General features: G+C 39.9%; 2 protein-coding genes and 1 long non-coding RNA gene across 4 annotated transcripts in view; 1 reads left to right on the forward strand and 2 right to left on the reverse strand.

Annotated features, from left to right (window-relative positions):
• col4a5 (collagen, type IV, alpha 5 (Alport syndrome)) overlaps positions 1–7,570 on the forward strand; it is a 44,552-nt gene extending 36,982 nt beyond the window's left edge. The window contains exons 41-51 of one of the 2 annotated variants that reach the window (XM_046851359.1): positions 1,237–1,245; positions 1,561–1,694; positions 1,952–2,024; positions 2,142–2,213; positions 2,309–2,437; positions 2,688–2,786; positions 3,295–3,507; positions 3,597–3,774; positions 4,629–4,743; positions 4,913–5,085; positions 6,131–7,570. In XM_046851359.1, the coding sequence (XP_046707315.1) occupies positions 1,237–1,245; positions 1,561–1,694; positions 1,952–2,024; positions 2,142–2,213; positions 2,309–2,437; positions 2,688–2,786; positions 3,295–3,507; positions 3,597–3,774; positions 4,629–4,743; positions 4,913–5,085; positions 6,131–6,212 (1,277 nt within the window). In that variant the 3' untranslated portion in view covers positions 6,213–7,570. The remainder of the gene's footprint in view (positions 1–1,236; positions 1,246–1,560; positions 1,695–1,951; positions 2,025–2,141; positions 2,214–2,308; positions 2,438–2,687; positions 2,787–3,294; positions 3,508–3,596; positions 3,775–4,628; positions 4,744–4,912; positions 5,086–6,130) is intronic. The other variant, XM_046851360.1, reaches the window with a different exon arrangement.
• Positions 6,384–9,600, reverse strand: LOC124387187. Its single transcript, XR_006926112.1, has 2 exons — positions 9,206–9,600; positions 6,384–8,992 (listed from the first exon to the last, which is right to left on the reverse strand). It is a non-coding gene; the product is annotated as an uncharacterized LOC124387187 (long non-coding RNA).
• A 2,169-nt stretch (positions 9,601–11,769) lies between these two features.
• LOC124387138 (insulin receptor substrate 2-B) lies at positions 11,770–26,926 on the reverse strand. Its single transcript, XM_046851282.1, is given in 3 exon segments — positions 11,770–14,566; positions 22,481–23,477; positions 23,480–26,926. Coding segments are annotated over 3 exon segments (3,582 nt in total). The 5' UTR covers positions 26,060–26,926; the 3' UTR covers positions 11,770–14,561.
• Between the last annotated feature and the right edge of the window lie 501 nt (positions 26,927–27,427).

Here is a 27,427-nt window from a genome sequence, read left to right on the forward strand (position 1 = left end):
TTATGTTTTTAATAAATGTAATTAGATTTGTGTATGACATTTATTATTATTTTACATACATTTTTCATAAATCAGGCCCTTGACTTGTTAGATAGTTATTCATCTAATTATCAGAACCTACGGTGAAACTATTTGAAAGCTGTTGATTTTTGTTTGTTGATGCATGGAATGTGTTTTTTTTTTTTTTTTTTACATATTGTGATAGTTTTATATGTGAAATATAGCAGAAAGATTATCCTTTGGCGTGCGCTTTTAAGATCTATGTGTGGCTATTAGGATGGTTTAATTCTCACCATTTTACATTTAGTCACAATGTAGTTTGAAAACCTTATATTTATTTTCAAAATAGAGTTTCGACTATTTTTACCAGTAGTCTTATGGTCTATGTGTACATTTATTCTGTATATTCGTTAGCACAATTGCTAAACAAAACATTAGCAAGTTTTAGCTACTACCCTTTCACTTAGTTTATAAGCTGTCTTCATTAAAGTTTCTACAACACAAATGTTCCATGCGCACATCAAATTAAGCTCAGATTTTGATTAGCAGTCACATTCTGGCGCGTAGTTTGGCGACTAGCGCCGAACTGTGGCAGCTGTGATGAATTTCCTCACAGGATTGAATCAAATCGGTTGGCAGTATTTTATCATATAAAACATCATGTTGATGATCATCTTTTAATCAAGATGTTCATCTTGGGTTTTTATTATCCTGAAAAGGTTTCTGATAAACATCTTGATCTGATGAACAAAATTTGTTTGAAAGAAAAATGTTTGCAATGTGGTACTACTACTTTACAACTACTTTTTTGTTGATATTTTAGGGGGGGGGGGTTTGTTTTGTTTTGTTTTGAAGCTCTAGAACAACAAAAAAATACAGTAAATTTGACACCTATCCAGAAATGAACAAGATATAAAAAATTACTTAAATATTGAAATTTCTATTGGTTACATTATTTTTTTGTAAAACTGTGATGTAGCGAAACTGCTATTGTTCACATGCTGTGAAACTCTGAAAAGTGCTTTGCTTTTAAAATGCATTTGGTGTTTTAAAACTAAATCCCTTTTTTTAATTCATTTTGTGACAAATATATTGTGATGAAATGTTGATGTTTGTACTATAATTTTGTGCTACTTTGCTAACTTGTGCTCTTGTTTTTTAATCTGCATTTTGCCATCGCCTCTCTTTTCCTGTGGGATTTTGGGAACCTGTTGACAATTTGACTCCTCAATATAGGTTCTCCAGGTTAGCCTCATTAGTTTGATGCCACCTGAATTGTTTTCTGCGCACCTTTTTTGTTTTTTATAAGTGTTTTTTGCATGTTTTAGAGTGGGGTGGGATGAGGGATGGGCACATGCATTGTTTTACGTTTGATGTACTGACTTTTCTTCTTTCTCAAGGATAGAAATTATGAAGCACATAAACACACAGTGGACACATGAAACAATACTTTTTAAAAAGTTTTTATTACTGCATGTACTGGGAGAGTAATATTTGGATATTAGTGGTGTGTGAACATGAGCAGAAGAGCACACGTTAATGACATGTTATCTTAAAAAGGTCCTCCTGGCCCAGAGGGGCCCCGTGGACTACCAGGTTCTGGAGGAGTGAAGGGTGAGAAAGGCTACCCTGGAAATCCTGGATCAAATGGTTTACCTGGACAAAAGGGAGATGCTGGACTACAGGGTTTAATGGTGAGTCACATGGACATCAGCAAAGGAGTCCTGGAATATGCTTAATAGTGTGTTTCTTGTCAGTACTCTCTGTATCAATTTGACTATTACTTTTTTGTTTGATTTTGTTTCTCCCTGTCATAATTTTTCATGCTTTTCAAATATATTTTTTAAACAAAACACATTCAGATCTTAGTTATATCACATTACGATAAAGTCGGTTGATTTATAATACTAATTGAAACTGAGATTACATAAATAATGTGATTCTGGGAAAGGGCCCTCCTGGACCTCCTGGAATTGTCGGACCTAAAGGAGACATCGGACTTCCAGGTGTTACAGGATTACCAGGTAGGTCGAAATAAAACATTTCTCCAACCCAGAATACTTCCAGTTTACAATGCTCATAATGCTTTTATTCTGATGTATTTGTAAAGTTCAATAATCCAATAAGTCTGCTCACTTCAGGACATAAAGGCCAAACTGGAAATTCTGGTGGCCCTGGACAGCGTGGTGATCCTGGTGACCCTGGTTCTCCAGGTGAGAGTATTTTATGTTCTTCATGAATGTATGTCCTTTGTTTTGTTTTTTTACGAATTGTCTTTAATCTAAATGCTACTCATGGTTTCTTTAAGGTCCTCCTGGTGAGCCAGGTCAAGCGCCAAGTCCAATTGTGGTAAAGGGTGCGCAGGGGCCTCCTGGTCCTCCAGGCCCTCCAGGATCCCGAGGCCTACCAGGAGAGGCAGGACAGAATGGACTTCCAGGTAGGAGTTTCAAACATCAGCATGGATAAAACTGTAATAATAAAAAAAACAGCAAAAATTTGTAAAACATCACTGAACCCATTGGTTTTGAGACAGATGGCAGTGGATGGATATTTATTTTGCAATCACTGTGTAATAGAGCTAACATTTCTATTTTTTTATTAACAGTTTGTATTGATCTTCATTTGTGCATCATAAGCACAACATTTAAAACTGGTAAAATGTGAGATTGATAACGCATATTTTGTAGGTCCGTCTGGTAGTCCTGGCGACCCAGGTCTTGAAGGACCTCCAGGATTTATTGGTCCACCTGGAAGAAAAGGAGATCTAGGACCGTCCGGGCAGCCGGGTAAGTGCTTTTAACTCTTCCAAGCCTTTCCAAGGTCTTAGTGACTTAATTTTGCTTTCTTAAATCATACACCACAGTTCATAAACTGCTGATTCAGTCACAAGGTTCTAAGGAAGAAACAGTTTTAATTAGTTTAAGTCACTGCACATTTAATGTGAATTGTAATGTAAAGAATGCTGCCAAACTGTAACTATTTGCCTGCAAAATTTGCATAATGTGTACATCATTTCTCACTCTGCTAAAATAGGCTACACTTTTGATGTATTGTGCTAAAAAAAGATCCACAAATCTATAACTGTTTACATACATAAATTGTCAAATCATAAACCTTTTTTTAAATATACATCTATATTTATATTTACGTCACTTATCAGCCTTATCCAAAGCAATGTACAAAAGTGTTTTGAACTCTCTATCATTTAATACATCAACAGTGGTTCACTAGGTTGCCGATAGCATCAACCTAAAACTCTGTCGCAAGGAATTATAGCACTTTCTTATGTTTCAGGTCAGCGAGGTTTACCTGGCCCTCCTGGTCCAGAAGGACTTCCAGGACTTCAAGGTCCTGTAGGTCTGTCAGCAGTGGCTCATGGCTTCCTGGTTACACGACATAGTCAGACTACAGATGTACCTACATGCCCATTAGGAACCAATCTTATCTACGAAGGCTATTCTCTGCTTTACGTGCAGGGAAATGAGAGGGCACACGGCCAGGACCTGGGTAAGAGCAGTGGAAAATCACTCATCTCCTACTCACTTAGATGCACAAATCTGTACAGCTCGGAAATTAACTTACTTTTTTCTGTGCAGGTACGGCTGGAAGTTGCTTACGTCGTTTCAGCACAATGCCTTTCATGTTCTGTAACATCAACAACGTGTGTAACTTTGCTTCCCGGAATGACTACTCCTATTGGTTGTCTACTCCTGAACCCATGCCCATGAGCATGGCTCCTATCCAGGGAGAAAGCATTAAACCCTTCATTAGCAGGTCAGAGTCAGATACATCAAACACTACCTCATCATACAGTCAGAGTCAGATAGGTCAAACCCTACCACATCTCCAAAATCAGATACATCAAACCCTACCTCATCATAAAGTCAGTCACATACATCAAACCCTACCTCATCATAAAGTCAGAGTCAGATACATCAAACCCTACCTCATCATAAAGTCAGAGTCAGATACATCAAACCCTACCTCATCATAAAGTCAGAGTCAGATAGGTCAAACCCTACCTCATCATAAAGTCAGAGTCAGATAGGTCAAACCCTACCTCATCATAAAGTCAGAGTCACATACATCAAACCCTACCTCATCATAAAGTCAGAGTCAGATAGGTCAAACCCTACCTCATCATAAAGTCAGAGTCACATACATCAAACCCTACCTCATCATAAAGTCAGAGTCACATACATCAAACCCTACCTCATCATAAAGTCAGAGTCACATACATCAAACCCTACCTCATCATAAAGTCAGAGTCACATACATCAAACCCTACCTCATCATAAAGTCAGAGTCAGATACATCAAACCCTACCTCATCATAAAGTCAGAGTCAGATAGGTCAAACCCTACCTCATCACCAGAGTCAGACATTAAATGTAAACATAAATATAAAAAAATATTTTAAGAAATTGTGTAGGACATCATCAACATTATTATGTATGAGAAACATACAGATACAGAATGAACTCCGTTACTTAAAAAGAGGCATGATGCATGAAGAGTTTTTTTTTTTTTTTTTTTCACAAAATAGGATTTTCCTTGACTTTCTTATATTTTTTCTAAATTTCTGAAGCTCCCTTTGAATAAATATATAGTGTTTCATGGTGTGTGCAGATGTGCTGTATGTGAAGCCCCAGCCATGGTGATAGCAGTGCACAGCCAGACCATTCAACTGCCTTCATGTCCACGGAACTGGGATCCGCTGTGGATTGGCTATTCCTTCATGATGGTAATTATATTCAGCTCTAAATCATAAGCTGTTGATTCTGACATGTTTGCATGGCAGCGACGAACGAAGAGATTGACTGGCTCACTTTACAGCATTTTTGAATACTGCGGAAAGAGTACTGCATGTGCAGTTTAGCACAAACTGAATATTTGTTCTTGTTTTATGACAGCACACTAGTGCAGGTGCAGAGGGCTCTGGTCAGGCTCTGGCTTCGCCTGGTTCCTGTCTAGAGGAGTTTCGTTCATCTCCCTTCATTGAGTGCCATGGGCGCGGAACCTGCAACTACTACGGCAACTCCTATAGCTTCTGGCTTGCCACCATCGAACAGTCTGAAATGTTCAGGTAAACTTCTGTCTGTTTGTCAAGTCAAGTTTATTTCTATAGCGCTTTTCACAACAGACATTGTCTCAAAGCAGCTTTACAAAATTTAAGAGTCAAGGTGAATAGTGTGTATTTACCCCTGATGAGCAGCCATGGTGACTGTGGCAAGGAAAAAATCCCTTAGATGTTATGAGGAAGAAACCTTGAGAGGAAACAGACTCAAAAGGGGAACCCATCCTCATTTGGGTGACATCAAGAGTGTGATTATAAATATTTAAACAATACAGAACACTGGAGAGTGAGAACTAACATGAGCACTGGAATGTAAGAGTATAAGTAATGTCCTTTCTACAATCTTTTACAGTCATTTGTGGTTATAAAACTAGGAGCTACGGAACTCATAAAATAGTATTATAGTATAATAGTAATAGTAGTATAGTATAATTGTAAACCAATAAAACATGTTTGTATGTTCTAACTGTGTATTATGATTAAAAAAATATATATTTTAAATACATTTCAATTAATTTCATTAGGAACAAATGCACTAGATTCTGAATTCATCAAAGACACATCACAGCTCCACAACTGTAGAATTAATGACAAATTTATGGGCTGTAACTTTTTTTTTTGTCAATTTCACAAATCGCTTTTTTACCTTTACTCTTCAACTGACAGCAAACTACACCTGAAAGAAATAAAATATCTCAATGCTGTCTTCTTCTTAGATAAAATAAATCATGATTAAGTTTTTCTTGGTTTGTTTCACAAGCTCTAAAAGCATTACTGCTAGTGGGCCTTGGGGCCTTTTAAAAAGAGGTGGATTTCCATGTACAGTTTTCTTTTCTGGATGATATACACATTCTGAACATCTTTCCAACACCCTCAGTACTGTATTTACTCATTTACACCTGTATGTTTTAATTATTTATAATTACATTAGGTCACCCAGATGATTACTGCTTTCCCTTTGAGTCTGTTTTTTTCTCAAGGTTTTCTTATCATGCTGTCTCAATCTTGAGAAATTGGAGATCACATTTGACTCCTCGCTTGTTTCTCCTCTCAGGAAGCCACAGTCTGAGACTCTGAAAGCAGGAAATCTCCAGACACGTGTGAGCCGCTGCATTGTGTGTATGAAGAGGACGTAACATAGCAATGCTGACTCTAGCACGACCCCTTTATCAGGGGCGATCACCACAGCGACTGCAACAGTTACTTCGAGAACAAGTGGAATTCTAGTGGTGTATCATCTTCAAAGTTCAACTCTATGGTGCTACTGTGCAACACAGCAAAAACAAAAACTGAAAACATTACAAGTCTTTATCTTTTTTTGGGTTTTTTTTGTTTTTTGTTTTAAAGAAGTACCTCATACGGAGACAGAAAAATCAACCATGGTGCCATGATGGATAAATTATCAACAAAAGTGCATTTTTTCCCCTCCTTTTTTTTGTTTTGTTTAAAAGATTTTTTTCTCATAGAATTGTTGGTGGTATGCAAGTAACACATTGTTTGAGAGAAGTCCTTTGCAAAGTACTGAAATTCTCTCTATGTTACCAAATCGGCACTTTGAACATCAATGAGAAAAATGCACTGAATAGTTACATTAGTGAGACTGCTTTATTATTTTTTTTAATGCTTTCATTTTTTTTTTCATCACTCCTTTTTCTCCCACTTCTTGGTGGTACTAACACTGCTGTATCCAAGAATCAATAACTACAGACTATTTTTTGTGTTTGTTTTGTACGTAATAAAATGTGTATATTGTGTAAAACACCTTTTTAGTCTAAAACCTTAAGCGGTACTTTATATAGTAATGATTTTTTATTTTTTTCAAAATCTTTGGCACGTGTTTATTCATTCATTCACTCACACCAACAATCACTCGTTCACAGTTTATCTAGCTTTTATGCTTATGCAATATTTGTACAAAGTAAATCTGCTTTTAATGAGACAGTATTTTATATAAATAAGGATATAAAGATATATATTTACACCTAAACTTGAATTAGCCGTGTATTTTATCACAGTTTAATTTCCTCCTCATCCAGTGCATTTACAAACTACTGAATAAGAGTGGATTTTTAGAATCACCCCTTCACACACACTAAAAAGGTATCGTATCACATATCAATGATCGTTCATTCGCTCAGCACCTGCAACTATTTTATGAAAGTAATTGCAATTAATTCGCAATGAATCTAAGACCCATCTTAGGGACCACTAGGTGCCAAGCAGGATTACACCCTGGATGTGTCTTTATCTTCCTTTTGCGTTTCCTGTGGTCAGTACTGATCTTTTATCATTTCGTTAAATTACTACGATCAGAATATTAGTATTTCTTATCTGCTTATACTACAATGTGGTATACATTACGTAACAAAATAGCATTCAAGAGCCATTGATTTTTCTGTTAAATTGAACTCATCATGAGGTGCAAGAATGTGTATTTTCTTTTTGTTATTTGGAAATAAATAAGACTGAAATAAAGAAAATCTATGTTCACAGATATTGGTGTCAGCATATTCAACAAAATTATGTCGACCAGGTTATGCAGTATTGTTTTTTACATTTTTATCTGAAGTATGCAAAGGGCATTGCCAATAAAATGTTTATGTATTGTAACTGTACGTTAAAAGTTTTGCATTTTCATTCCAGGTTTTCGTTCTTATTTTTAAAATGTACTGTGTAATGTTCACTAAAAAGCATTTGCATTCAACAGCCAGTAGAGGGAGTAACGTATTTATATAACAGCTGAAGTTTATAACTATCATGCTTGACCTTTAACTTTGAATTTGTCCTTAGGGCTCTGCGAATGCTAAACTGTTTGTGGTTTTAACACTTTTTTTGTTTTCGTTTACCTATCTGAGTGTATACCAGTTGACAGGTTACAGCAGGCCTGAGAGCTAGTTTACACCTGAAAAGACATAACAGTCTGCAATAAAATGTAGAGGATTAGTAGCTGTTGAAACAGAAAGTAAACACACATGTAGAATTTATTCTTTTTCATGCCCTCTTGAACACTTATTCAGTTGCTCATGATCTTTGGCTGCTAAACCACTCAAACAATACTTGATTCATATATATTTTCATTATTTTTAATCCTGGTCCTGTACTCCTAACGGTTCTGACTGAACTTGTGGTTAACCTGTGTTAGACCTGTGTTAAGTGGAAATGGCGGGGTATTAATGGTCTTCATCCGCACAACCAAATGCTAAAGAATGAGCTTTGCTGAGGGTGTACGGGATTTACGCCCTTATTCAGAGTGACTCACAATTATATAGATTATACTCTTTCAGTTAAGGGTTAAGGGTGGTGCTGGGATTTTCAATTAGAATTCCAGTGTTTTAACCACTAAGTTTCCATTAGAGAATAATTTTAAATTAGTGCAAGTTTAGTCAACCTCAGGACTTATTGAAAGAACCAAATGAAGCCGGAGATCCAGTAACCTCTGTTGAAACCATGTTACCAGTTTACACACAGTGACTATAATGAAGCTCGCAGCGGCCCAGAAGAAAATGATCCTGACCCTGCACAAGACGCATTCTTACACAACTCTTTGAAAGATTCTCACATGATTCGTTTTAGATTCTAGTTATATCAAGCACTGATAAATATAACATGTAGAAGGCCTGTTTTTCTCATTGTGGAAAGTACATGAGAAATTAGTCATTCCAACAAATAGTAAAAAACAAAATCTTACATCAGTGTAACTAACTTTACAAACGTTGTTACTCAGGGTACAGAAGTTGCCAAGTAAAACATGATGAAGTTTCAGTTTAAATTCAGATTTGCATTTGGAGCAAGATGAATGCCTTGGGTTTCTTACATGATCTTGTTTTGCCAACCTGGCAGCCTCTGCAGTTGTGGGACAAGCGTCATAGTAGTTGCCGTGTTTGACTATTCACAGGCAGCGATCGCGTCTCTATTACTTGAGTGACAGGGACAGTTGTAGGGAAAGCCGGAGAGGTTTATCAGGTACATTGGGAATTGGACATAGAAAAAGTTATGTAAATAAAGATTACTATACATTCAAGACATGTTTGGGGTTGAAGGACAAACAAATTTTAACTTTTTTTCACTGCTATTTGTCACTAAATCTGCATTATTAGTCATAGTTAAAAGCGGTAAGACAGCAACTTACCATAATCATCCACATGTTACACCAAGCCACTCAACACCCATCAGTGACACTGCTGACTGAGACGCTCCTGATTAAACTCTAGCTTTAGGTCAAGCATGTTTGGGCATCAAGATAATGAAGATGGAATGGTGTGTCTAGGTTTTTTCCACCTTGACCTCTTCATTTGACAGCTGTGTTTCCAGGAATTGGGCCCTACAGGAGGATATTAATTTATAACCTTCTCCGTAACAAGTTCCTTAAGAGAGCACAGCCTACAGGCATATGCCCGTTCAGACTGTTTTGAAACTCAAGTCCACTACGAGAAATACTACATTCCTCGAGAGGAGGCGAACTAATTATCTTGAAGCCACATACGAAATGAAAGGCAGCTATCACATGCTACCACTGATCTTAAGGCCCACATGGGGGGCTGGTGCGCAAATACATGCTCTTTCCCTATTGCCAAAAGTGGACAGCTTGCCTTTTACTGACGCAGAAGTTCTGTCAACAAGTTGCGGTTCACTCCATTCGTTATCTGGTGACGCAGATCAGAGGAGCTCCCATTGTAATATGATGAGAGGCTGCAATCCGGCAGTGATGCTCAACAGGTCACACCATACTCTAACATGGCTTTAATTAGGATATAATTATAGAATGAGGATAGAGGATATTTTGGGTTGGCTTGTTCTTCGATCACTTCATTTCTGTCATGGTGAGAAAAAAAGTTCAAGAGAAGGTTTTTAATTGAACAAATGTCACTGTCAAGAAGATGGCTATTGCTATTACACTCAGTATAAAAGTTTGGAAATGTTATGTAATGAGTATTTCCACCCACATCAGGCTATACAGAATCTACCTTTAGCTCAAAACCACATTTGACACCTGTTTTGGGAAGAACCAGGAGAGATTTAATTTCACACACACAGGTGAGGATTGAGAGATCACACTTCCTGACACCAAGTCAATTAGATGATGAGCTCAGTGCAGTACGTTATGGAAATAATTATTGCTCTTATAAGGCATCTTGTTTAAGGCGTGCACACACACACACACACACACACACACACACACACACACAGCCATGACAAACATGCACTGAGTTTCTAAGAAGGGCTGACCTCAAATTAAAAGTTTATCGACATCATCATTACCACCCAAGTTCTTAATTTTCATGAAAATAATTTTCACACACATTCTTTCTAAGGAAAACACTTCTTTAGTTACTTTTAGTAAATCAACTCTAAAGAAAACTCATTCTGTTAAAATAACTGCACATTTTGAAGTGTTTTATTAATCCTATGCTGCTGTAATATGACAACAATCACAATTTTGTACCTATTTGTTTATGTCATAAATACTTAGCTACAATTAATACACAATGATAAGTTAATCACTGTGTCATCACTTACGAAATAGCAACTCGAACATTTGTTCCCTCACCAGCCTGTTTTTCCCTCTTGACGAAAAAAAAAAAGGTTTGTCATGTTTTAGCAAAACAGAAAAGTGCAAAGTCCTCTGTCCTGCACTAGAAAAAAAAATACTGTTTTGAAAGGGCCGACACTGGATACTGAATACGACACAGAAAACTTTACTACATCAACAAGTATATGTTTGCCCAGCAGCCAAGCCAGCACTATTGTCAGTGCTTTAGTTACTACAAATTATTTAGGTATTCTCTAACCAACCAGGCTGAAGAAATCAGCAGTGCTCTTATTGAATGTATTTACTAAAAAGTTGAGCGAAGCAAATCAGCAAACCAATTCGATTAAGTGGTAAAGCCTACAAAAACAGAACCTACTTCACCAAATGATTGTTTTTGTACCATTTTCTTCCACAGGTGTTTTTAATTATGGCCTCTCGACCTTTTTTGGCTGCTGAAACCTGTTAATTCATGTTCTGTGTTACTGAACAACTTCAAATGTCTCTGAGCTACAGGTCAAGCAGAGAAAATCCGCTGATTGGTTGCTCTGCTAGTGGACTTCACTCTCTTGCGTAGGTTATTTACTCCTAAAATGGACCTTGGCCTCGGGGTTTAGCGGCACGCGCACACACACACACACACACACACACACACACACACACACAATAGATGGTGCCACAATTATTGTAGGGACCTTCTTAAATTGAAATTTGTAAATCTCTTGTGGCATTTTTTCTGCCTTTTCAAAGAGATAACTGCTGCTTTCCATCAGTCACATCCGCCTCATAATTCATCATTATCTACAGTAAAGTACACTGAGTGCAGCAACATATCTATATCTATCTATCTATCTATCTATCTATCTATCTATCTATAAATATATATATATATATACACACATACACACATACATATGCATGCACACATAGAGATAGACACATATGTACATGTTTTTCTTTCTTAAATCAATTTATATGACCTCTACGAGAAATAAAATAAGACAACGTTCAGAATGTTCAGAATGAAAGATTTGTATTTTTCAATTAGGTTTCAGTTTAAATTTGACCAAACATGCCCTACCAACCACCACCCCCACTCCCACCCCAGCCAACACACACACACACACACACACACGAACCCAAAATAAAGTCTGCAGAGCCACATGTTACATTACCACATTTTATTGCAATAGCTCTATTCAAAGCAAAAAGTTTGATAAATATAAACACTATGTAATGCTCCAAAATCTGCGACCATTCTCCTTTTCCAGCCAGAGGAAAAAAGACTGGGGGGAGAAAAATGTCAACATGAAATAAAACAACACTATGTACAGCAGAAACAGCCATGAATGGTTGTTAATATATATTTTTTTTCCATCCTCTTGTTTTTCCCTTTCAGACTCCATGAGCAAAAAACATGGGGAAAAAAGCGAAAAAGAGTAAAACAAACGCAAGAGGATTAAACCTCGGGATCTGAACGCAACTCTGCCAGCAAAAGCATTCAAATTTCATTAACCAAAAGCAGATCCCATGACAGTGTGTCATCATCACTGTAATCACTATGGTAATCACTTTAATCAACGAGATCACAATCGCCCAATTTTCCCTTTTTTTTTTAATTAGCAGCAGCAAAATAAAATACAACTGTAACAAAATACATTTTACAAAACTGCAAAAATACCTCGACACTAAGAGGGCTTGGGGGGAGGGGGGGGGATTTGTCTGGGAGCACGACTTCCCCAATCTTTGAGAATCTGAAAAATTTCCAATTTGAAAGAATTCCAAGATCAAGTCTTTACACTAGATGTTAATAAGGAAAAGAAAACTGAATTAAACTTGCATATTAATGCTGAATATCACTGTGCATCTGTGCATATCATCATTTAAAACACGTTGCATTTTAATTGTAATCTCTCAGAAAACAATACAATTGCAAAAACAGTACCAGTAAAACCATTTAAACAAACAAAGAAATATAAACAGCAGCTTTTGCCAGATCTTTTTTTTAATGAACTTGATGTTGTTTGCTTGGAGGCAGTGTTTTGTATTTTATATATATATATATATATATATATATATATATATATATATATATATATATATATATATATATATATATATATAGAGTGCCAAAGTAGCTTTTTCAGTCATGAATGTCTCTGTATTGTACCTAAAAACAGGACTGAAGAAATCAAGAGCAGTGTTTCATGCCACATTTCAATTCCACTTATTTTTTTAATCTTAAAAAAAAAAAAAAATAAAAAGACAACACTGAGTTGAAACATGCCCCGTTTTCTTTAAAGGTCAGTCCATCGCTATGGCCTGTGCTTTCTAAGACATGGATCTGATACAAAATGGGGGGACGAGAGGAAACATCCCTTAACCAGAAGGGACTGAAATAATCATGGACTTGAGTTTTAATAGGTTACATTCACATATTTTTTTTTTTACTTTAAGTACCAACCATTGTACAACATACCATGAAAATAATGTGGGTTTTTTTTGTTCAGCACAAGCATCAAGTGAAATGCTTCACATTTTGGTTTGTTTATATCAAACATACGGAAATAAACACAAGAAGCGTGATTTCTTCCCTTTAAGCCAAAAACGCCTCAATTTGAAGCCGGAGATAAAGTACCATATGCTGTTTTTTATCACTCTTTATAATTTTCTTTCAAAAAAAAAAAAAGGTTGACAGACTACAATAAATTACAATTGTAAGGCAAGAGATTGATCATTGAACCTGCGCCACGATGTTTTACTGAGGTACTAACTCAAAGCATGTGTACAATACTGAGAAGTTGGCAAAAATGAAAAACTGCTGACTAATCAAAAAAAAAGCTCTTTTCTCAGAAGGTTTATGGTTCCTATTCTCTCGCTGTCTTGGTGTGCGTTGCTTTTGAGTGCGTTCATGAGAACAGTGTACCGATTAGAACTCTGCATCCTAACGCTGGGACAATTTCATTTTAACGTCACGCTGCCTGGTTATTATCATAATTATTGTGACCCTCTATGAGGATCTACGATAAACCCTCGTCTCCTTCGTGTCGGTTATAGTAACGCTGCTCGTGACCCTGTGCTGGCCCTGTGAGTGCTCTGAGACTGGAGCAGATCTCATCTGGCATTTTGTTTAGTCCCAGAATAGACGTTTCCTCTTTTCTTCCAGCCAGCTCCTCCCCTTCTGTCAATCCTGCATATTTGGTAATGAGGAGAAGAGGCAGTGTGCTCCCTACCAAGGAGGAGAGAAAAGGGGGAGTGAAGGATTTGCGGGAGTACAGTTGGTCTCTGTCACACATGAAGAATGTGCAGCACGTCGCACCTGGGGCCCAGAGTAGGGTACGACGCAGCTCAACAACACGGCAGAGTGCGTGACGACCGCAAGAGTACCTGGAGGACAAATTCTTTTCAAGGAAAAAAGCAAGCAAATTGCAGGAATAACACTTGTAAACATACAGCTGCAGTAAAGATTTAAGCGAAAGTGTAAATGTCTCTCACAGGTTGAACCCCTGAAAAATTCTGATCTGTGCATACAGTAAGTCTGTCCAGCAAAGGAAATGAAAAAGAAAAAAAAAAAACAGATGATAAAACTCATAAGAAGTGTACCTGAAATCTAAATTAAAACAACTGCATCTTAATCTGTAAATGCTGCGTTCCTGTGTAGATGAGACGGCTAAGTAAAGGTACTGAGATCTCTGCATGTCAGTGAACAACAAAAATAATAACTTTAATGCACAAATAAAATAAAACATAAAAAAAAAAAAAGCGTTCAAAAATATTAAAGCGCAGATTTCAAACAACACCAGCCCAGAAGATAATGCGCTCTTAAAGAGGCGCAATTTAAAGCAAGGACATGACGAGGAAAACGAGGTGGAGGTCCCTGGGGTCCTTCCTGCAGGGTGTGTGATGGGCCAGAGGTGGCTCTCGATGGCTCCTCAGTTCTCCAAAGCAAGCAGACACGTTACTCTAAATAAAAAAAAAAAAAGTAAAAAGACAAAAGAGAGCAGGGATTAGCGCAAGAAAAGAGCGTGGATATAAAGCATTACAGGTTCTCCGCTTCTTCTTCTTCTTTACTTTAAACAGAATCGTTCTGATGTTGATTTGTCATTTTAATTACTAATCACATCGAGAATGCAATTTTATTTATGAAAGATTTTTTAGAAAACACTTGTTTCTGGAGACATTGATAAACTACAGCACACAGACATTGTATTATAAATGTATAAGTGATCAATCAACAATTATCAAATTGTTGATTGTCAAAAATTATCAAAAAAATAAGTCACTTAAAATACCTCCTTGTGAGTGGCATAAAATTATTGGTCAGAAAATAATTTCAGCGATACGAAACATTTCTTTTACACACACACACACACACACACACACACACACACACACACACACACACACACACACACACACATGCTTAAACTCAGCATAATATATAATAATAAGCGGCAATGGAATAAATGAATCATAGAAAATAGACTAATCATCCACTCAACAATGGAACAAACAACTACGCCACAGTGTCACTAAATTCACATTCTCCTCAATACTGATGTTACATAACACATCAACTAAAGCTTTTTTTTGCAGATGCATGAATAGTTAAATGGACAGTTACGTGAAAGAAAAAGGGTTCAGGTGTTCCTATTAGTGACCACTGGCTGTATGTTTTATATTTCTCATCGATCAATAAAGCTTAATAGTTACAAAACATTTATAATTCTCATTACCTTCCATCACAGTGCTTTGTGTGATCCACTTGATGTTGTTTTAGTCTTGATAGTCAGAATATAGCGATTTTAGATTTATTCCATTTCATTCTTATTACCAATCTCTTCCCTAAAACATTTGACTACATACAGTTCAGCAGCCGCTCATGCCAAATACACATACAGAGAGAGAGAGAGAGAGAGAGAGAGAGAGAGAGAGAGAGAGAGAGAGAGATGAGCGTCAAATGCATGCCTCACCATTCACGTTAATGAACAGATCAGATGTTGAAAAAAGCTTTCTACAGAAGCATTTTGATTAAATTACACTGGAAGCGTAACTGCATTGCCTAGCAGCTCGTATAACAAAGTCGGTTATGATGTTCGCCTGAGAGTCGACTTGAAAGAAACATCGCTGTCAGAGATCAGCACACAGAGCCACCAAGAAAAGCCATAAAAATGTACGTAAAATAAAAAGCCAAACCCATTCAATCATTATGAAATATTAAATATTCTTAAACCAATACCATGAACGTTAAAGCCAAACAAGCGCAGATTCAGAAGGCCCGGCTGAGCCATTCATTAAAACCGATAGGTTCACAGGTGTGATTCATTCAACAGACCAGACATGTCCCTGAATCGGCATACATCACTTGTAGATGAAGCAGCAAAAGGTGTGATGAGCAGCATGATATGTGCAGGTGGCATTAATTAGCGTTCATTCATAATGTTCTTACCAATATTTTATCATGCTCAAAAATATATATATATATATGTGGGGGGGGGGAAATACACATCATGATGGCGTTTGTGACAAAGTGAGCAATGTGATGTATTTCATGAGTCGCTCCACTGGAAAGGCAGTTAGGCATATCAGTAAAGTAAAAATCATTCAACTCTCAGCAGCAGGCTTACATAAAAGCATTAAAGGTTTGGAAATGTAAGTCTACTGTAGTATAGAAAAAGCCACAGACCTTTTTTTTTAATATAATAAAGCAGAATTGATGATCTCATTTGATCTAATTTCACTCCATGCTACCTCTCTCTCTTTTTTTCCAGCTAGTCAGTGGGGTCATGTACTAGCCTGGCTTGACCCCAGTATGAACAATCGATGCTTTTGATAAAAGGTTTTGTCTGACCAAACAAAGGCAACAAAAACACAATGCCAGTGATTTTTTCCCCCCAGAGCGCTCAGTCCCCTGGAGCAGAAGAAAAGCTGCTAGAGCACTGTATGAGTGACGGCCGGCTTCACTGTTGCACCACAGGTCCCGGAGTTCCTCCTGGCACATGGCCCCAGCACATGCCAAAAATCAGGAAAACAACATGACCAAAGGTTATGCAAGGAGCATCTAACATGACAGGTATGGCCCAGTGCACTAGACCTATACTGAGTGTTTTGGCATTTATGCCAGTAACACAACGTTATTGAGGATGCGCTTCGGTGCCAGCATGCTATAACAGGAAAGATGGAGGTGCCAGAAATGGTTATGCAATATACTGCAAAATAATAATAATAATAAATCAACACACTATAATGCTGTCACGGACACTTCTAAACATATCACTATATTAAATTTGAGCAGTCATATAAATAGACAGCATATCAGTACTAGAACAACTAGTGCCTACAACTTAGAGGCAGTTCCATACACATGTACACTAGAAGCCATGATCCAGGAGGACCAACTGTGTAGGGATGTCCAACTGTGATGGCTGCCACTGGTACCGGTCTTTCATTTGGCATTAAAATAAAACTAAAATTTTAACGTGCACAATAAAAGCAAGAATTCCTAAACTTTGAAGTGTAATACGAGTCCATAGCTAATGGGTGGAAACACTAGAGATCTCTGTGGTCCCAGTCATTCACTTTGTTGCTTCTATGATGCAACCAGTGCAGCAAAGTAACCAAAACCGAATCCCACATCCTCTTAAGCCATTTTAAAACTGAATGATTTGGACGAGTATGAAATCCTACGTCACCTCGCACATGCTGACTCTGGCTTCCAGTGTGTCTCACTGAATAGCTGCCATAAACTTGATGAGTATCTCATAGCGCAATATCCACAATAGCCTGCTTCTATAAGTGGAATAATGAACACACTCCTTCCACATAGACAAACCTATTTTAGGTGTACTTTTTTAACCAAAGGTACTAGGGGCTACCCCTGTCCTCACTAGTAATGTCCTCTCTCTCTCTCTCTCTCTCTCTCTCTGTCTGTCTGTCTGTGTCCTAAGACAAAGGTCAGAAAGACCTGATTAAAATCTTTTAAAATAAACCTCAAAGGGTGGTATGCACATGTACACAAAAATGCGCAGGTGTCCAAATTCATCCCTTTGAATCCTACAGCAGGGATGACTTGTGTAGCTGTCTAAATCTCATGTAACCAAGATCTCACATGGTCAAGAGAGCCAGCATGATGCTTTAGTGCAACACAAAGAACTCATAGCGATTCACCACCTTCCCTTTAGCACTTCCCTGCTTCCCTAATGGAGCTCAGTTTCCAGTATTCATAATCTCACTGGAGTATAAATCTGATATTTAATATCTTAGATAAGCTTTGAATGGAACCACACATTTAATAACAATCACACTCTAATAATTACCAAATTGTACGTTTCTAATTCAATTAACTGTGATATCGAGGGCTTCAATCCTGTTCCTCATGTATTTCCCTGGTGGCCATTATGGACGCTTATAGATAATAGTTTTATTTACTCTAGAGTATTAATTCATGAGCTCTTAGATCATATTCTGCGGTTTGATTTTTTAGGCGATACAGATTAAACAGTGCGGTGGATTATTCATTTTTTAATCTGAATACTTGTTTTGAATTAAAGATTTGTACATGAAGCACAAATCCTTGTACATATAATGACAGTAAGTCATTGCAGTGGAGGGACAAACAGCAGGCAGCTGCTCAGTCTGGACTTTGTAGTGTCAAAGCAGGCAAAGCTGTCAGGATTTAACACACTTACTCGAAAGAATCTGACATTCCTAGAGGACCTGAAATGACTGAGCACACAAATGTTCTCCTACATCGTGTCACAGGTGAACACTTATGGTGGAATTAATGCTACATGGCCACTTGCAAATTTGTACTACTTACTGGTATGCTGCTTTCCTACTGGAAGCGTGTTTAATGACATTTACATGAATTTGGTTCTAAAGACGGCCCTTTTTTATATATATATTTTTTTTTTTACCAGTGATAGATTCTGCTGCACCACAACCATCATGCAATCAGCCAACTGGTTTACAGCTTTAACTGCACACAAATTTGAGAGCTACATTCTAGTAGAACATTTTTTCTTGATGAATGAATGAATGAATAAATAAAAGCAAATTTAAGACATGATCAATCTAAACCTAAAATCTTTTTAGCCAATGAAACCAACGGCAGAATCACTATATTGGTACGGCTGCACCAACATTTTGATTACAATAAAAATAAAAAATACAAATACAAAAAATCACTAACACATTTCCTTCTTCTGTGAAATGAATGATTACATATTTAAAGCTTGCTCAAAATGAAAGAAAAAGGAAGTTGCTAAGACATATTTCTGTTGTATGCTTCTCACCCAGAGTTCCTGTGACAGGCTCTAGAATCTAGACCATGCAAACCGTGACCAAAGACGGTACTCTATTATGTCTGCTTTTTCAGTCAAGCTGTTCTTTAAGCTGTTGTACTATGCAATGACAATAAAGATCGATCGATCTATCTATCTATCTATACATACTATGGCAGGATTAATTTTTTGCTACCATTTTATTGGAAGGGTTATTACATTTACCTTTATATCATCTTCATAAGGAATGCATCATGGTAAATGCCTTATGAGAACATATGAAAAGCTCGTGTCAAAAACTGAAGGTTTTATTTGTGAGTTCATAATTTAAAAGAAACAATCATCCTACACTATAAGCTTTTTTTTTTATTAAAGTATACTTTGTTTTTGAATTAAATATTTAAAATCGATCAAATGTATGTTTTTTTTATTTCTCACTTCCTTGTCCGTGATCATCGCACGTGTGCTACAGATGCTGTGGAAAGAGATCAGAGGGAATATGATCATATGATTGAGTATATTCTTTTACACTGGAAGATTCTATCAGGTTCGATCACATTAAGACCCATGTAATTTAATGTAGATGTAATGTATATGGCTAAATCAGGTAACATATAACTTGATCCTCATCATACACTACCTGCATCACATTCTCTGTCACAGCAACAAAGCATGAAGTGTGTGTGCATCTGACACTTAACTATATTTCGAATGCCCTGCCGTCTTAAAAGGGTGAAAAAAAGGGTGTATAAAAAGATTTGCTAAACACAAACGATTATACTAAATATTACACAGAGATACTTAGAATACATAAATGAAGAGAATAGGTTTCAGTTTAAACTTCTGAAAGTGAACGTATTTATGCATATGCATAAAACCCACAAGCACAGCACGCAGTGTTCTGGACCAAGGTGTTCCTGCCACTTTTGAAACCTAATTTGGGGCCTTACAAGTGCAAAACAGTGCCACAGAGTATAAACACACACGACAGCAAATATGCCTAACGCGCATACACAAAAACGACCTAGTTCACCTCGTAGTTCAGAAGTGTGCACTTTAGTACAAGCTGACTGTATCACACTTTAATGAAGGATTTGTGATGTGTGGAACGCATGTTCGTGGGTGCGCATAATGAGCAGACCTAAACTGTCACTGATTCACTAATCATCACACACAAACATGGGGTCAAGGTTTCTTTAAGGAGGGGTGTGCATGCATTTAAAAGGGAGTAGGTCAAAGTTCCACTGTGTATCTAAGGCTACCATTAAACTTGTGCAATGACAAACAACAAAAGTCTACAACCCATTCTAGACCCTGCTATGCTCCTCAACCGTATCTATAGGAATGTAGGAACACTTCATGCATCCATAAATCCCAGGTTAGCATACTTTTGGAATTAAACACAGAATAATAAGTTAATAAAAACACCCACAAGGAATCGCAACGCTCCACATCTATTGGTCAGCCAACCGGAGCGTGGCTGCGTGGGTGGACGTCTTGCTGGAAATGCAGTTAAGGAAACATTTGTCACATGAGACTTTCATGTTTCCAGCCTAAAAGTGCTGACATCACACAAACTGTAACTTGGTGAGTGAATCGGTGTCCGAAGCTGAAGGAGTGAGTAAGTCATGTACATGAAAGGTACATTTTGTCAGCTTACAAATCACTGAATCAGTAAACAAGTGTGAGATGTTCTGCACAGATATTAAGCTTTAGCAAATCTGCAGCAACTTGCCTAAATTACCAGAAGTGCTTGGGTTTACTTGGCTTGTATCAACCAGGTATTGCCAAAACAGAAGCCCAACCTGTCCTGGCCCTTGCCAAGTTAAACACAGGCTGCTATTGCATCACAGCTCACTAACCTAGCAGTTCTGGGCATTCCCAAGATTGGCACGATCAGACTTTATTGACTGATATCAACTTTGTCAATGTAATGTATAAGTCACATTAGTGCATTTGTTTAATAAGGCTCATATCTTGAAACAAATAGGACTATATATGCCAAATGACACATTTAATAGCACTTTCAATACACATTCTTCCTTGATCTCCCTGATTAATGATTTGTGTCCCTTGCCCTCTTAGCGTACTGTTTTGATGCCTTGTGTAACCCCCCCAAACGGGCACATAAGCTCGCTGTCAAAAACCAAAAGTAGCTTGATAAATTTATCTTGGCTAGATGGTCATAGACAAAAATAGCTTGTTTCTATCCTTTTCTTCATCTCTCCACTCCAGTGTGAACACTTTGACCTGTTCTGTTTACCTCTGAAAGTTTGAAAAGCCATTACAGAAGGCCAAGCAGTGAAAAGTATGATGTGGTGATTGGGGCACATTCCTGTGTAGTTATGCGCTTGCTAATTTACATTCCAACGCCACAAAGAGGGCATAGCTCCCAAAACCCAAATGGTTGTCGCACTGCCATTGCCAAAAAACACCGCAGCAGAGGCCAAACTCAGAACTCACAGAAACACAAAAAGAGCGGAATCCGACACGTGGTCAGGGCATGTCCGGTAACGCGATCGGTTTAATATGTGCCCATTTTACAAAGTGTATACTATAATGTGCCACAAGGAGCTGTGGAGCATGACAGGAAGCATAACTGTAACATTTCTCAGCAATGGTGTGTTTCCTGTAGAAGCGTATGCACATCACGCTGGGCCAATTAGACATCAAAGAAAGTAGCGGACTAGTCAGCAAAACATGCACATGCATGCACTACAAACACACAAACACACACACACTGTGAGGGGGTGAGTCAGGGGAGGCTGGGGGAACAGCTGGACTTTAGCAGATCATTGCGAGTTCAAGGGTTATGTGCTTATTGACAGTTAATGATTCGGTTAAAACATTAAGCAATACAAGACCTACACATACACACCCTTCCACAGTCACACTCATACAGGTGGTGCCTCTCCTTGTCTTTTCCTCTTTTGCTCATTCTCTCATCTTTACCTCTACTATATGATAAACAAATGAGTCAGCCAGAGCTTGCTGAGAACACTGACTCACACTCGCCTCATTTTCACTCACTCACTCACCACACACACACACACACACACACACACACACAATTTTCTGCCAAGCACCAAGCGACCCAGGAAGATCGAGATGTGAGCTAGAAGGAAATAAGAACGATGAACAATACTACAGAGGACATTAGCGTTCGCGGTCACATTCATTTAGAAATAACGCTTTTAATGTAATACTGATTGCAATAACAAACCCTACATCGATTTATCTTAATGCAACAAATATCTGGAGCTTGAGAAGAGATCCATACAGCTACAGAACCAGCCCCTGCTGTGTCATGTCTAGCAAGTGGAAAGAGGTCAGCATAAGTAACACAAACATGGTCTCTAGACGCACATAAACATACACATCTCCAAGCGAGCAGTTTGAAAATGAGGTTAAGTGACGGATGCTCTTACCGCAATAGTTAGTCAATATTAAATACAAGAACCAAACATTCAATGCATTGTGGTTTCGAAAACATGCAACAGGTAGAAAAATGCGGCATAAACAAACACCTGATGAATAAAATAATAAATATCAGTTTATAGTCACAGAAAAGATCAACAAAAAGTCACATGCTCACCTTTAGAGGCTGCACTGATCCGCTCAGATTTAGTGAAATCTATGCTGGCGTATTCCCCGTTTTCTGGGAGAAGCACGCCATGAGCCGGCATTTGGGGTTCAGCGCTGGCATTTTCAGTCCCTTGGTCCTCTCTCAGATCCAAAGCAATGTAGTTGAGGCCATTTTGGTGTTCCACAGTCCTTCTGCTTCTTACAAACGAGGCACTTGCTTCAGCTCGGTCTGAGGAGAGTCCTGGTGCTTCTTCTGCATCACCTGCTGCTTTGTTCTCCACACACATCCATGTGCTGTCGAAGGATGATGAGCCCTGCCACTTGTTATCCCCCACCTGAGAAACAGTACTAGGCACTGAGGCAGTGTTGTCTAAACCTTTTGCTCCTGTCACTTCTGTAGATGTGTTGAAAGTCTCAGAGCTGTGTCTCCGCCTGCCCTGTGGGTCCGCTCGGATGACCTTCGGCTCAACAGGTGTGCTAGAACTTGGATACCTCTGCTCACAAACACTAAGATGTTGCAGCATGGTTGTGGGGCTTTTATGCTCCTCACCCTGAATGCAGCTCATCTCTGTGTAGTTATCTGGTTGTCCCAAAGTGATTCCACCACCACTAGAACGTATGTAAGTAGGAGGGTTCCAAGGAGCCACCAGTGAAGAGCGTGAAGACTGGCTTTTAGGTGGAAGGCCGTCCACTTCTACACTCATGTAGTCCTGAGGAAGGGGAGAGTGCCGGTCCTGCCGGTGGGTGCTTTGGCTGGTGAGAGTGTCTTCTGTAGTGAGTGAATATGTGGTCTGGTTGTCAAACTCAATGTTAATGTACTCTCCAGGACTGGAGGGACATTCCACCGCCTCACTTGCCTTTAAAGACCTATGGAAACTTCGTTGGATAAAAGGGAGGGGGTTTGAACGTGCAGAGTGGCAATCTATATCGCTACAGCCATTATGCTCAGGTGTTGTACTCGGAGAGATGTAGACAGGTTTGGCAGGTGAACTCATGGGAACGTACTCATCATGCTCTTTCGATGTTTCGCTGGGGTTTTGTACGATCGTGGCAGGGAAAAATACGAGCTGTAGGATTTAGGTGTCTCAGGAGCGTTCAGTGTGTAGTAACTGTCGTTAGAGAATTTTCGTCTGCTTGCCATGGGCCTGTTATGAGACATATCCATGTATTCACCGTTTTCAGGACGCTCATTACCTCTGTGACTAAGGCCTCGGCCACTAATGTGAGGGCTGGCTGGCATTGGGGATTCTGCATCCCCGTTTCCACCCGGGAGCATCATCATGTAGCCTTGTGAGTCCGTGTGCTGAGAAGAAGCTGATGCCTCATTATGGACTTGTGGAGAGGCACAAACAAGAGGACTGGGTTGCATAGGCATGTAATCGGTGTCTCGTGAAGTAGGCACCACACCAGCCATCATTGGCATGTATCCATCATCTTTAAACGAGTCAGCGGCCCGCAGGGCAGGCAGGTGGTCCTGGCTGTGTTCGGAACTGGAGCTGTAATCAGAACGAAGAGATGAAGAGATAGAAGCAAGCTGGCCATTGCTGCCCAGGAAGTTTCCCTCAGATACAGCCTCGTCCAGCGAGAAGTTAGTCTGAGTCATCTTCTGGTAAACAGTTACTCCGCCTGCACTGCTAGCTCCGACCTGTCTGGAAAATGAAGGAGTGCGCCTCCTGAACGACCGTGAATCTTCATCAGCAGTTTCATCACGAGACGCCTCCCCAGCACTCCCACTGAACATATCTCGGCTCCATCCCATAGCCATGTAGTCACTGAGGCAGTGCTCTTCCCGGATGGGTGGGGTGTTGCTCAGTGAGTCAGGTGTGTTGCTGCGTACTCTAAAGTAGCGGAAGTCTCCAGGGCTGGAACCATATTCTTCCGAGGAGTTGAAGCCCCCATCACTGGGAGAACCACAGATGGAAGCGCTGGAAGGCCGTGTATTGGTATCGGTGACAGAACCATGACCGCTGCTACTCGACATACTGACAGGACTAGTGGTGGAAGGGAAGTGAGACACAGGAAGTGAGGCAGACCGTGCATGGTAGGTGGCTCCTGGCGGGGCTCGTACATATCGGCTCCCAGTTCCACCACTGCTCTCCTGTCTACCCAAAGTGGCACGGGCTGTATTGAGGTGGATCAGACTGCCAGTGACTGACCGAAATGGACGGTTCATGGTGCCTTCACCTTCACTGGAGGTGCGAAACCTGTATCCGCTTGCACCGCTGCTCTTACTGCTAGGTGGTGTGCCGACCACAGACTCGGCCCGAGACCTTCTCTGAAGTCCAGTCTGGCTGGGTGGGAGGTTTCCCAGGTGGCGACGTGTGGTCATGAAAGCCATAGGGTTGGAGCCTGACGACTGGCTTTTACTCCTCGGCCTAAACTCGGCGTAGGCTTTTAGAGCTTTCATGGTATCTAAAATGGTTTCGTGCATGCTCTGAGCCACTACAGAATCGTCCACCTGCATCCATAACTCACCCGGACCAATCGAAGAGGAGCGCCCGACCTCTATGAAGAAAAAGCTTTCAGAGTGGCCACATCGTCTGATGTTCATCAGCTGCAGGTTTACGCACGGGGTCTCAGAGTTTAGTTTGACTAGGTGAATGCTTTTAGGAGAGAGACACAGTCTGTACACACCCGTAAGATTCTTAGTATGCCCAAGGCCCTTCGGTTTCACGTTTACCTGCCAAACCTCTTTGAAGACGGTGCCTGGAGTTACCGTACCGTAGGCGTCGTCGAGCTCGTCGGCCTCCGCGTGGCCTTTTTTGCCTTCACTCATCAGTTCGCTGAGAGCCAAATACCAGTCTTCTTGCTCTTGCTCATTCTCGGCCACGATCGCGAAGTATTCGTCCTTGGTATAAAGAGCTATGAGGTGCTTGTTCTTGGAATCCGCCCTTTTGTTTACAGTGAAACACTGGTAGAGATAAATCACGCGTTTGGGAGGAGAAGCGCTGGATGAAGATGAAGATGAAGAAGCAGCTGCGCCGGTTGATGAAGCGGCAGCGGATCGAAGGCTGCTCCGAAACTTCTTCTCGCTATCATAATACTCCAGGCGGCTCGGTGCTGAACGACTCGCCGCGCGTAAGACGAAAAACCTCTTATGGCCGTGTTTCTGCTTTCTCAGGTAACCGCACTTAACAATGTCGTCCAGTCCGTCTGGAGCAGCAGCAGCAGCAGCGGCGGAGGCGGCGGCAGCAGCGGCAGCGGCGGGGTTAAAAGACATGGCAGTGGGAGTAGAGGTAGCCTGTGTGTGGCTCGTAGCAGCAGAATCCTCATGTGCTGGTTTAAAAGACGACAAGAGGCTTTTTCGCGCCGGAGACTGCTGATAGTTTTCGTGATCAGCATGGTGGTGGTGGTGATGATGGTGATGATGGTGGTGGTGGTCTTGCGGCGGCTGATGTGCGTTTAGCGGCGCAGCCTGCAGCTGCTGCTGCTGGTGTTGATAGCAGCGAGCGCCGCCGTTCCGCGGGGAAGAAGGGGGATCCCCGGAAGAGCGGTCGCCGTTTGGAGCTTTGGCTGCGGCGGTCCTCTGCTGCGCTTCCAGTATCAGCACGGCGGCGTTGGCGTCTGGATAATTCGCAAGATTTGCCATTTTTCTTTCGTGAACGCGAGGTCGAGTTTATCTTCGCCTTGGCGCTGCGCTCTGAGACCCCATTCTTGTTTGGGGAGGTAGAGGAAGAGAGGGAGGGAAGTACAGAAGAGAAGCAGAGGAGGGGGGTGTCGGTCGGTCGTGTTCTCCTCCGGGCAGCGGAGCAGTTTATTATTCGCGATGGTGCGCTCCTGTGAGCCGCCTCAAGAACACGCAGCCAACGAAACAAGGATCCAAGCCAAGCCACTGCAACATGACCACATTACCCGTTTCGAGATTCTAGCGGCGCTGCCAACCCGCCCCGCGCTCCCTCCGTACACACATCTCCACGGACCGCGGCACAAACAACACGTGACCCCTGCGTCATCCGGCTGCAGGCGGGAGTGCGCTGCGAGGCCCGTGATTTCAACGGGCCGGCCGTGGAACCCTGCAGCGCCCCCCCCCGGTCCAATCGCGACGAGGTATACGCGTGCGTCATCAGCGGATTCGACCAATGATCGTGCTGCGAGTTTCCTTCCAGTGGAGGAAAACCGGGCTGTCTGGAATTGATTGACAGCTCTGTTGTCCAATAGGGCGCGTTCTAGTGAAAAGGCCTTTTGTAATGTAAGTGAGATGGGGCATTTTCAGATTTAAAGGCATGCTGCAACAAGTTGTCTGTTTTTTCTGCGTGTTAAGCGAATAACCATGTTTTTTTCCACTCTGAGTGTTATTACATAAAGAAGCGGAGCTTGGTTCTTTTTTCCGTATAGATTTTCTTTTCATAATAATCAAGAATTATAAAGACACTGTACTGTGCAGTGTATCATGGCTCACCTTGCATTTTGACCCTATGCTTCTTTTTTTTAATGCAAAGAAAGAATATGTAAAAAAAAAAGGATTTTACTGTGCTGTAATGTGGCAAGTAAAAAGCCACTTTACTTATATATACAAACATATGATTTTATACCTATATATATATATATATATATATATATATATATATATATATATATATATATATATATATATGGTATAAAGGTATAAAATCATCTCGTTTATTAGCTGTGTCTAATGTTATTCGTTACACTTAGGATGTTGAGTGAAATTTCATCCTGAAAGAAAACCTACACCCTGAAACTCAATAAATGCTTGTATTTTTAATATTTGTGATGCGCTTGATGGTGTAGATTTGTTGCTCGGTGCTGTATTTTCGTCATTGATGCAAGAAAATCAGTGGTGGCACTCCCTGCCTATTATATAAAATGAAAAGAAAGTCTAATCCTTTTTGTCAAGGTACATTAGATCATCTAAAGACCCGAACTCAGATCCAAAAGGACCCACTGTTATTTCTTCTGTTGGCTGATTTGTCACTGTCAATGTCTGTCAATCATA

This window comes from Silurus meridionalis, chromosome 6 (genome assembly GCF_014805685.1).
Source record: "Silurus meridionalis isolate SWU-2019-XX chromosome 6, ASM1480568v1, whole genome shotgun sequence".
Lineage (NCBI taxonomy): Eukaryota > Metazoa > Chordata > Actinopteri > Siluriformes > Siluridae > Silurus > Silurus meridionalis.